General features: G+C 38.0%; 1 protein-coding gene across 6 annotated transcripts; it reads right to left on the bottom strand.

Annotated features, from left to right (window-relative positions):
• LOC140789006 (uncharacterized) lies at positions 1–9,542 on the bottom strand. Of its 6 annotated transcripts, none has more exons than XM_073138584.1 (4): positions 9,148–9,400; positions 8,364–8,465; positions 3,929–4,055; positions 1–3,856 (listed from the first exon to the last, which is right to left on the bottom strand). In XM_073138584.1, the coding sequence occupies exon 4, from the start codon at positions 3,850–3,852 to the stop codon at positions 664–666; it is 3,189 nt and encodes a 1,062-aa protein (XP_072994685.1). In that variant the 5' UTR covers positions 3,853–3,856; positions 3,929–4,055; positions 8,364–8,465; positions 9,148–9,400; the 3' UTR covers positions 1–663. The 6 variants fall into 6 exon arrangements, with proteins under 6 accessions (XP_072994685.1, XP_072994684.1, XP_072994681.1 ...); XM_073138583.1 differs by having other exon boundaries at positions 8,408–8,465; positions 9,148–9,286; XM_073138580.1 differs by having other exon boundaries at positions 1–4,055; positions 8,408–8,474; positions 9,148–9,542.
• Positions 9,543–10,496: the final 954 nt, after the last annotated feature.

The raw sequence follows: 10,496 nt of genomic DNA, 5'->3' as shown, positions 1-10,496 counted from the left end.
TTTACTTGAAATAGAGAACCCATACTACAAAATGAGGATGAATTACAGAGTACATCTTTACTTGATTACTGTGCTATGAGAAATATTTAGGCTTCACAGAGACAGAATTTAGGGTGGAGAATACCTTGTTCATGATAAAGCAATCAGCCTCCCTGAAATTCACTTACATGTGAATGCCAACTTTAGCTCAATTCAAGAAATTCCTAGATATGAACTAAAAAGAAAACTTGACATGTTAGGTAGTTGCAGCTGCAGGAATGTTGATCAGTAAAGTGACAACAGAAGCCCAGGAAAGAACTACAAGCTGGCAAAAACATGTTGATCACCTGGTTGGTGAGCCCTCCCTGCTAGTACCTTCTAGAAGCCTCCAAAAACTAGAGTACGACAAGCTTTTGATGCTACAATCCACATAGACCTAGTGGAAATGAGTTCTGAGCTTCTAAAGCAAAATCTAGGGCACAGATGGCCTTCCATATACAACCTGATTTGATACAAGCATCGATCCCAAGGTCAGGATTTTAAGGAAATCCTGCATACAGTTTGAATAAGAACTCGCCCCAGTCAAGAGCTCCCCATGGGCTTACTTGGCACAAAAGCCTCAGGAGTTTTCACAGAGTTTGTGAAAAAAGCAAACCTGTTAAGCTCACATGGACATGAAGCTTCTCACTGGAAATCTGAGAATAATAAAGCCTCCGGCACAGATGCAGGATCAAGTTCCCAATAGCCTTGAAGCTTGCCACCTCTTTCATTTGTCAGCCGAAATGCAGGAATTTGATGAGAGAATCTCATGTACTCGTCTTCAGGTAGCTCCATTGTTTTTGTAGCTTTTCCATTTTTATCCGGCATAAATACAGTACTGTGACCATCCACCTTAGATAGCAATGACACTTTCATGCCACCACCAGTATGCTGACATATCTCCACCACATCATACTCACAATTTCGTACATCCAAAAGGGTCCATCCTGCTCTCCAGTTCCTGTAGATAGCCCAAATTTCACCAGTGCTAGGAAGGATTTGGTAGTGATGCTTTCCACCAGTTTGCCTGGTCTGAACTAGATGAGAGAAGGCATCGGTAGAATTATATGTCAGGCCCCAATTAGCAACTTTGAAATCTCCACATACAAGAGGCAGTTCTCCTTCCAACCATATGCGTTCCTCTTCTCTCTGAGGGCAAGCCTCAAGCCATCTGGTATCCACTTTATGATGTTCAAATTCAACCTTCTTTATCAAGATATAGTACTTAGGAAACTTATCTATATCACTATATAGCGCCCAAATCTGACCCTCTTGGACCTTATCAAATGACCTCCCATCTTCAAAGTTGTGGAATTCTGAATAAGGATACTCATAAAAACTGCAGGTTGAAGATTCTGGCTGAGAATTATTGCATCTATTAGCATCATGGACATTGTTTCCCCATGCACCCATATCATCTTCCACATTATTTCCTACATTCTGCTGATTCTCTGTCGCCAGTTGCTGACTTGTATTTATGTGATCACATTCATTCTCACTAACCTCTGTCTTCCACTGGGAAGAAAGATCCTGGCAGCTCACATTTGCTGTCTCCACTGTAGTGGTATGAGATCTCCCTCTGTTAGCTGCGCTTTCATGAGATGAACCATAGGATTCAGTGCCCAATTTTCCAGCGTTCATACTGTCAAGAGTGACAGAAAAAGAAGTCCCTTCATAGTTAATAGGAAGAGCTGCAGGATCAAGTTCAAAAGCACCTGAAGGGATATGTTCTCTTTCAGTTCCAGTCATCTTATAACAAGGAACAAAGTGTGAAAACCTGAGAATTTCATTGGATGGAATTGCATATGGGGGTATGTCCTTTGCTTGCATGAACAAACTTACAAAACCCTTTATCTTAAGCAGTGGAATGACGCTAATCCCAGTACTCACTGTGAAATCAGAAAGGACTTCTACAAGTTCGTATTCATAGAGTCTATGATTTTGTGCATCTGAGCACCATCCAATATCCCAACCCTTATAGAGAGCCCAAACATCACCCTTTCTAGGATATATATCATATGTATTTCTTTTTCTGCCTTTTTCCAAAGGTATAATATGAGAAAACATCAGCCGGCTTTGAGTAGTTTCTGCTTTTCCAAGTTTAAACTTTCCACAAGCAACAGGCAACTCCTCATCGGACCATGTCATTTCAGCTTCATTTGTGGGATCATGCTCTAGCCAAGTAAAGCGTACCTTAAAGTGTTGAGCATCAACATGCCTAATCCGAGCGTAGAATCTAGGCATACCATCAAGGTTATCATAGAGTGCCCAGATCTGATCAGCTGCAAATTGATTGACATCCCTGAATTTCTCAAAGTCAAAAAATTCTGGATCAGGATAGGAAAATGAGACCGAATCAGGATCAGAAAGGTCAGGTACAGCTCCACGATTTTCCTCGTTCTCACCAATTTCCTCTTTGCCTTTATATACCTTATCTTTGCTCACTTCACTTCCATTTGGTACTTCCTCTCCAAATGGAACACTTCCCTTCTGCTTCATGTAAACATTGTTAGAAATGTTTATCCTGTTGGCTCCTGCATTGACGCCCACAGAATCACCATCAGACAATGCTTGGTCAGTCTGATCAGCATGGCAAGAAGATCCAGCCTTCTTTAACTTTTTACTACTAGGGGGGTTCAAAAAGTCGTCATCATTGTCGTCCCCCTCATCATCAGTTTCATTTTCATTATAAGTAACATTCTGCTTCTGCCTGCTAGATCTTCGGGGATACCGGTTGGAAGTTTGCCTACAACATTGCACTTCGGGCTCATCTTCTTCAACAACTAGATTTTCACTATCACTTGTCTCTGAATCACTAGAATCTTCTACTACCTTTCTGCCCCTCTTTTGTCTTGCATTTGATGATGAAGGTTTGGCAGGATTTGCTGTCGATGTTTTAATTTCATTATCTCTCCTGTTCATTTCCGCAAGCTTTACTTTTTCAAACTTCACCTCATCACCCGCCCCATCATCAGCCTCCTTACCACCTTCATCCTTGTTTATAGGTCCATCTGCATGATGACAATTGATCCCTGGCTTTCCGCCCACATTTCCCTGAAACCCTGTATTAGCAACAGAATTTGCAAATTGCCATTGCTGGCTAGTAACATGAGCTTGCTGACCTGGATACTGTTGCTGTGGAATGTCAGAACCCTTACATCCAAACCCCGAGTTTGCTGCAGAAGGCACAGCTTGTGTATTCAAGTCATATGCAATAAAAGGTTTCAAACAGTTCTGACAGCGGAGAGCTTTCTTTAAGATACTACGGAAGTACTGGTATCTCATGCCACAGAAAGGACAAATGGTCCAGAATGTCTGAGATCCTGCTGGCTGCTGCTGATTCAAGCCATTAAAGTTTGCAGTGTTAGCATTGTTTCTAACAGATGAAGTTTTCTTTGACTGATAAGAAGGCTGTTTAGTAAGAGCAGTTCTGATGTTTCCGTTTCTTTTAATGTCATAAACTGAACGTTTTGCTCGATCAGACAGCATCATATGTGCTTCTCCAATTAACTTAAAGGCAGCTTCAGCACCAGAAAATTTGTTTTTATCAGGATGGAGGCAAAGAGCGAGCTTGCGGTATTGCTTCTTTATCAATGACTCATCTGCTGTCGCCTCAACTTGAAGAATTCCGTACCAATCTATCTCTCCATAGACCTTAACTCCAGCTGAGCAATGCACTTCACAAACGGTTAACATCTGAGAGATATTTTCAAGGTCTGGGAATAGCCTTTGAGCCTTGAGAGCTACCTTTCGTGCACCAACAAAATCTCTGTCTTGCATCTTTCTCTCAGCAATTTCCTTAGCTCTTATGGCCTCTTCTTTGTTGCACTCCATTATACTATAAGAATAATGACTCCGAATAACTTCATGTGAAATGCCTCAACAAGAGAAAGTTGCTATTCATCCTTACCTTTAAGTACAGACCATTATCAGAAAAAGACTGCAGACCATATTTAATCCCTTTACCGATATATTTTGTACCAAATACGTAACTGCAGCCAATTAGGAATACCAGGATATGAAGTAATCAGTGTGACCTGCAAAAGAACATGTAGCATATCAACCCATCTCTGCGTAGTACGCGAAATATGCTGTTAACTCCACGAAACAAACAGAAAAGCAACCAAGGGCAGTGTAACAAATGTATGTACATTTGTCTATGAAGCACGAATATGGCTACGGGATATGGGTATGATACAGATACGGAGATACGACAAATTCTCAAAAAAACAGAATATAGCAATAAATAAATTATATTAAAATATATAAAATTAATGTATCAAAATGAGAATAGTAGTAATCATTGAATTCAATATAAGCAATTCATAGGCTCATAGCCATTTATCTGTGGTAAAAATAAACAGAGAAATTCTAAGTTCTAACACTATACTAATCTAACTATTAGTATTACTATAAGCATTATAACATTCTAATTTAACAAATTAATTAGTTTTTCTTCTCTGAAAATAAACAGAAAAGTTCTACTGACCATTCCACAACAAATTTAACATACAAGAGAAGAAAAATCCAGAGAAGAAAATTTGCGCAATTTCAGAGAACAAGGGAGAAAAAACTGAGAAATAAAAGAAAAGAAAAACTGAAGAACGAAACTGAAAACAGAAATTGAGAAGGGGAAGTGGAAGAAATCATATGAAGAAAATTCAGAGAAGAAATTGAGAAAAAACTGAGAAGAGTTGATAGAAAAAATGAGAGACAATTAAGCAGAAGAAAATACCAGAGTGAGAGTGAGAGGAAGATCGACATCGTCCTCAGCTCATCGCTATTGAGTGACGAGAGAACGGTGTCGTCGTCGACTAGTTCGTTGAGAGAGGGGGAGAATGGTGTCGTCGTCGACTAGTTCGTCAAGAGAGGGAGAACGGCATTGTCATCAGCTCGTTCATCAAGAGAGATGGGGAGAACAGTGTGGGCTAGGGCACGAACCATTTGAAAGAGGGGGAGAATGAAAGGGGGTTGGGGAGAGTAAGTCAAAGGATTTATAAAATCACACCCAGTCTAAAAATTAAAAATATGCAATCTAAAACCAATCTTAGGTTTATGGGACAAAACTCTTCTTTTTATTAACAACTTAACATCAATTCATGGAAGAAGAGATGTTTAGTCTTAAAGTACATGACTCTTTAGTTTCTTTCTACACAAAAAATAATGAAAATAGTTCTACTTTCTCAATCTCTCCCTCTCACTACTCACAAATAAATAAATAAATCTCCTTTTCTCCCACTCTCATTCTCCTTGCCTCTGCCACATCTCACTTATCTCTCAAACTCCAAAAAAAGAAAAGAAAATCTATCTATTCCCCTCTCGCACTCTCCCACTTGCTCTCTCTTACTCTTCCACTCTCTCTTTCTCTCTCACTCTCCACACACACACACACACACAATGCCTCTCCCATTTCCTCCTTTCACCCTCTCTTTCTCTCTATTGATGCAGCAGAGAAGAAGAGCAAAGGGGGAGAGAAAGGCACAGATAGAGATAGAGATGCATAGGAGGTCACTGGAGAGAGGAGAAATGAGAATAACAAAAAAAACCGAAAAGAAAGAAAAAGGACTTAGCCAAGGTCATCTAAGTACAGTGTTGCCAGATCCATCCGAGGAGTTCAATGGATATCTACTTCAATAGATCTGCATCGAAGGACTTCATCAAGGTGGAATATGGATAGAGAGAGAGAGGTATGTAGGATTGTTTTGGACACGAGATTGGATGCATTTCACTAACCAATAAAGGGTGGTTTCAGCCGATCCGACTGAAACAGGTCTGATACGAATCAAAATCAGTTGACCTAGCTGATACCCCACCGAAACCAGGTCAAAATCTCAAAACTAGAAATCTTGATTCAAAAGCTTTTTAGGAAATCCAAGCTAAGAAGAAGCCTAAGGGTTTTCTTGGGGAGGCCAAGAGGCTTTGGTAAAAGTTTCATGTAGCCGACAAACCTAACCTCGCCCGAATTAACTTCCTAACCTAATAATAGATCCAATTCCTAGGAAAATGGTGCAACAGAAGACAAAAGGACATCCCCTCACATATTAGGCCATCACAACAATTGTCCTAGCACAAACAAGTCTAGGTGAATAATAGATGAAAGTCCAATGGAAATTGATGATCACATCATCCTTTGACAGCATCAAAGAAAAGAAACATTATTAGAAAGATCAAACATGCAGAAACACCAAGGGTCTGTTCATGCATTAAATTTCCTACAAGAACCTATAGTAATCCAACTTCTTTTAGGTAATTTGAGCTGAATAGTGAACTTATCCTGTCTAGGAAATCAACCTACAATCTTGCGCAGGTCTCACATTACTCCAACACTATCATCACCAATTTGGTGTGATAGAGGTTCCCAAAATGGTGATGATAGAGGTTCCCTCCCTCTTTCCCATCTCCTTCTCCCACCCTCCTTCCTACCATCTATGGCAGATCAATGCACCATGATAGCTCTTGCTGATCGAGTAGGCAATAAGAGAGGACACACCTTACTCTCTTCCTCTCTTATTAATAAACAAGGCCCTTCTCACAGTATTGGAGAAATGGGAAGTATACCTCCTGCCTTTGACAGCACCAGGGAGATCCTCATGCTCTTGATCAAGGAAAAAGAGAACCGAAACTAGAGCAATCTCAAGATTTAAAATAAGAGGGGAATGAAAAACAAATACAAAAGAGAGATAGAGAAGGGAGGCCAATAGGACATAAAATCACATAGGTGAAGGCTCTATAGTAAAAACAATTGCAGCTTTGTTTAGAACTAAGAAGAATTGTAGGTAGTGGAGCATAAAATGGTAAAATTACTACAAAACATCATTATGCCACAAAATAGTCCTGATGTTAAACTCAACACATACTATAGAAAAAAAAAAACAAGATGAATATAATTTTTAACTAATTCCATGGAAACAGTTGTAAGAAATATGGGAAAATGCTTCCTCGTATATTCAAAGTATCTACTTATCCTCCTAGACGATGAAAATCAAGAACATAGATATAAGATTGTCTTCATTACAATGATGAAGTACCTCGGATAGAAATGTTGATTTCATGTCATTCTTAGCATGGAAGCATGGAAATCAATTTATGTAGCTTGATGAAAATTAGTTCATATCAAGAAAACACATTCTCCAAGACTAACCAAAATAGGATGGTCAGATGAAAGGCCCTCATAGTGTTTAAGGGTGTGGGGACAGATGCCAAACCCCCTTTCGCCCTTTAAGCATTCAATAGGTCACCTTCCAACTTAAGCAGTATGAACACTGTTGTGGAGGAGGGGCCGGCAGCACAAACTCAAATTAGTGGGCTTTGCCGCTCTTGGTCTAATTAGGAGGGAAGAAGTGAATCATAGGAGCTAAAGTTAGTTGGGCCTTGGGGGGTACAATAGCATGAGAGAAAAGAAGAGGAGAGAAGAGAAGAAAGTAGAAGGGATTATACTCCATCTTCTATCGGCATTCAACGTCAGCATCAACTGCGGTAGTTGAGACTCCATGACGGAGTGGATCTTCTTGATTGGATACTATCTTCTATGATATTTTTTCTAGGAATTGTGGCTTGTCTTAGTGAAATTCTTATACTGGGTTGTACAAGTGGTGTTCCTTAGATAAGGATTGATCTATCCAAAAGATTAGAGTTCGTATATACTTGCTCAGCGGATTCTCTATTGCCTAGAGGTTTTTTCTTCCTATTGGAAGATTTTCTACTTAAATATTTGTGTCTTCCTATATTACTACTGTTTTATTTCTATTTTGTGGTTTAGCAAGATTTGTCCGCATATGGCATGTGAGCAAGATTCTGAAGATTGGTGTTAAGTTGCACACAAAAAATATAAAACTGGGGGGACTTCCTTTTGATTTTGTGTATAATAAGCAGCATAGCCAATAACTCGACCAACAATCCAATTGAAACAAAAACAATGAAAAAAAGCCTCACAGTGAGTTAAAAAACAGTTGAACTACTTTAAAAAAGTAGACAAGATTGCCATAGGTACAACTTCTGAGAGAGAAGACTAAGAGAAACCTAACTTCGCAGGTTAACAATCAGAGAGAAAAGAACAAAATGATGAAGTAACTGACTGCCTAACTAAAAGGATGAAAATCCTAATCTGCTACGGAATGGAATCAAACAAAAGCCTAACAAACTAAATGAGCAAAGCATCAAAAATGTACAGAGCCACAAATTAAAAGTTTTCAGATTTTACCAAATTGACCTCAAATTTCTCAAAATCTTCTGCTATTGAATTTTCAAATGACAATATTAAGTATGCATTGAGTCATATAAAATGTAAAATGGACATGCAAAAATAAAACAACTAGAAGGAATATCTTGCCCTCAAGGAACAATACCTCAGCCAATGATTCTGTAGTATCATCTAGAACACATTTCTCACCTTGTAGAGTAGATAGTAAAGCTAAATAATTCCCAGATACAAGTCCACACTTCTGAATCTGCAAAAACTAAACAGAAAATTTAAGGATCTTAATACATTTATTACTAATTGGAAAAAAGCTTCATTTGTTAAACACTGCTAGGAATAAAGGGATTACAGAAGAATCTAAGTTACGGAAAATCTCCTCAAGGCGTGACACAAAAAGATATATAAGAGGCCTATAACTACTTTCAAACACAACTTGAGAAACTACAATTTTCATGACCACTGTTGGAAATTTAGAGGTGCTTAACTTCCACAAGTCCCCCATGCTAACCTAGGAGGATATCACTAATCAAACAAGCCTTCTGTCAAAATGTCCTCAATATATATATAACAAAGGAAGTATCAAGTTCAAATGATCATAGACGTCGTAAGGAGGACAACAAACCACACTTCCTAAGTTTAACAAAAGCAAGGAAAAACAAAGAGAAAAACATATAAGCAAGTCAGTAACAAGAAGCCAAAAGTCTTAAGAGATCAAACTAAGCACTAAAATTTCCATAATAAGAAAAATTACTTCCTAGGATTACCAAAACAATATTTTTCGAGCAAAAAAATAGAAAATTCACATATCTTAAATAAAAATGCGTCAAATCCAAACTATAGAGCGATATAGATGAAACCCCTAATATAATACTATAAAAAATCCTCATAATACCATGTAGAGCTTAAAAAATAAGAGGACCCATTGTTCTTACCAACGAGAATGGAGAAGAAAGCCCTAGGTTCTTCGGTAGCCAAATAAACCCTCGATAAAAAATTCTGAGACCTAATCTGCTACTACAACGGAGAGAATAAGCAGGGTTCCGGAGGAAGAGAGAGTTCCAAAAACCCTAGACAAGGGGAAGAACGATCAGACGAGGGCCTACGCCGCCGGTGCGGCCCCGCCGCCGTCGCCAGAACCCCACGCCGGAATAGGAGGAAGACAGAGAACTAGCGCTAGGAGAGCGCACTCTGTACAGAGAAGGAGAGAGATTTATGAGACGGAAGCGAGAGAGGGAAATTGGGAGGAGTGATAACAAATTTTGTGAATATATGGGAGATAATAATAAGTTTCAGAGCAAAAAACCACCACGGAGAGAGAAATTATCTCAAATGACAGAAATACCCTCACAATGTTGTGTCTTATAATGATATAAAAGAAATAAAAAGGGTAATTTTGTCTTCCGGCCGAACACATGGCCAGAGCAAGTATGAATTGACATATGTACCCTTACAAGGGCTGTACTGGAACGGATCAAAAATATAAAACGAGGGTATGTATGTCATTTAGTGTCCATGAAAAATGTCCCTTTTTTTAATTGACAAATATACCCCTAAAAATAAGAGTTGATGTGACAACCAATAAGAGTATAATTTTACTCTGTGCTTAATATTTTAAATATATTAGAAAGTTTATCAACTTACGAGTTCATCGGAATCTTTAATTTTGACTTATAAATTAATCAAATATAATATAAAGATTTTTTTTATTATTATGGATAAAATCCATTATTTTATCGTAAAAGCTTTATTCTAAAATACATATATTATCATCAAATTATATCTTATATTATATATTAATATAATTACTAATTTATTCTTGATATATATTTCTCCAATCTACTTTATATCAAATTAAAAGTTCTTTATTATAATTTCATAAAAAAACAAAAGATTTTTTCTGTATTTTTATTTATATCACAAGAAAAGTAATTGTTACTACTTAGCCTAAAATATAAGTGAATATAAAAATAATTATTTCTAAAAAAATAACTCATTTTAAAAATAACAAATAAGAATATATAATCTAAAATTGCCTGTATTCCTAAAGTAAGCAAATAAAACATAACAGTTTTAATTTAAATATAATTATAAAGAGAGTAAAATGATACAAATAAATTTATAGGGATGAAATGAATTTAGTAGACATGATCATCGGACGGGCCGGGCCGGGCTTTTCGGGCCAACCGGGCTTAAGTATTTGTTCACGGCCCGACCCACCAATTACTCAGGCTGGGCTAGAATAGTCTAGCCCGTTACCGGCCGTTGGCCCGTGAGAGATTGG

The sequence above is a fragment of the Typha latifolia genome, chromosome 5 (assembly GCF_019914945.1).
Source record: "Typha latifolia isolate L0001 chromosome 5, TyphaL0001v2, whole genome shotgun sequence".
Lineage (NCBI taxonomy): Eukaryota > Viridiplantae > Streptophyta > Magnoliopsida > Poales > Typhaceae > Typha > Typha latifolia.
The sequence above is the reverse complement of the archived record's forward strand: the minus strand, read 5'-3'. Positions and strand labels throughout refer to the sequence as shown.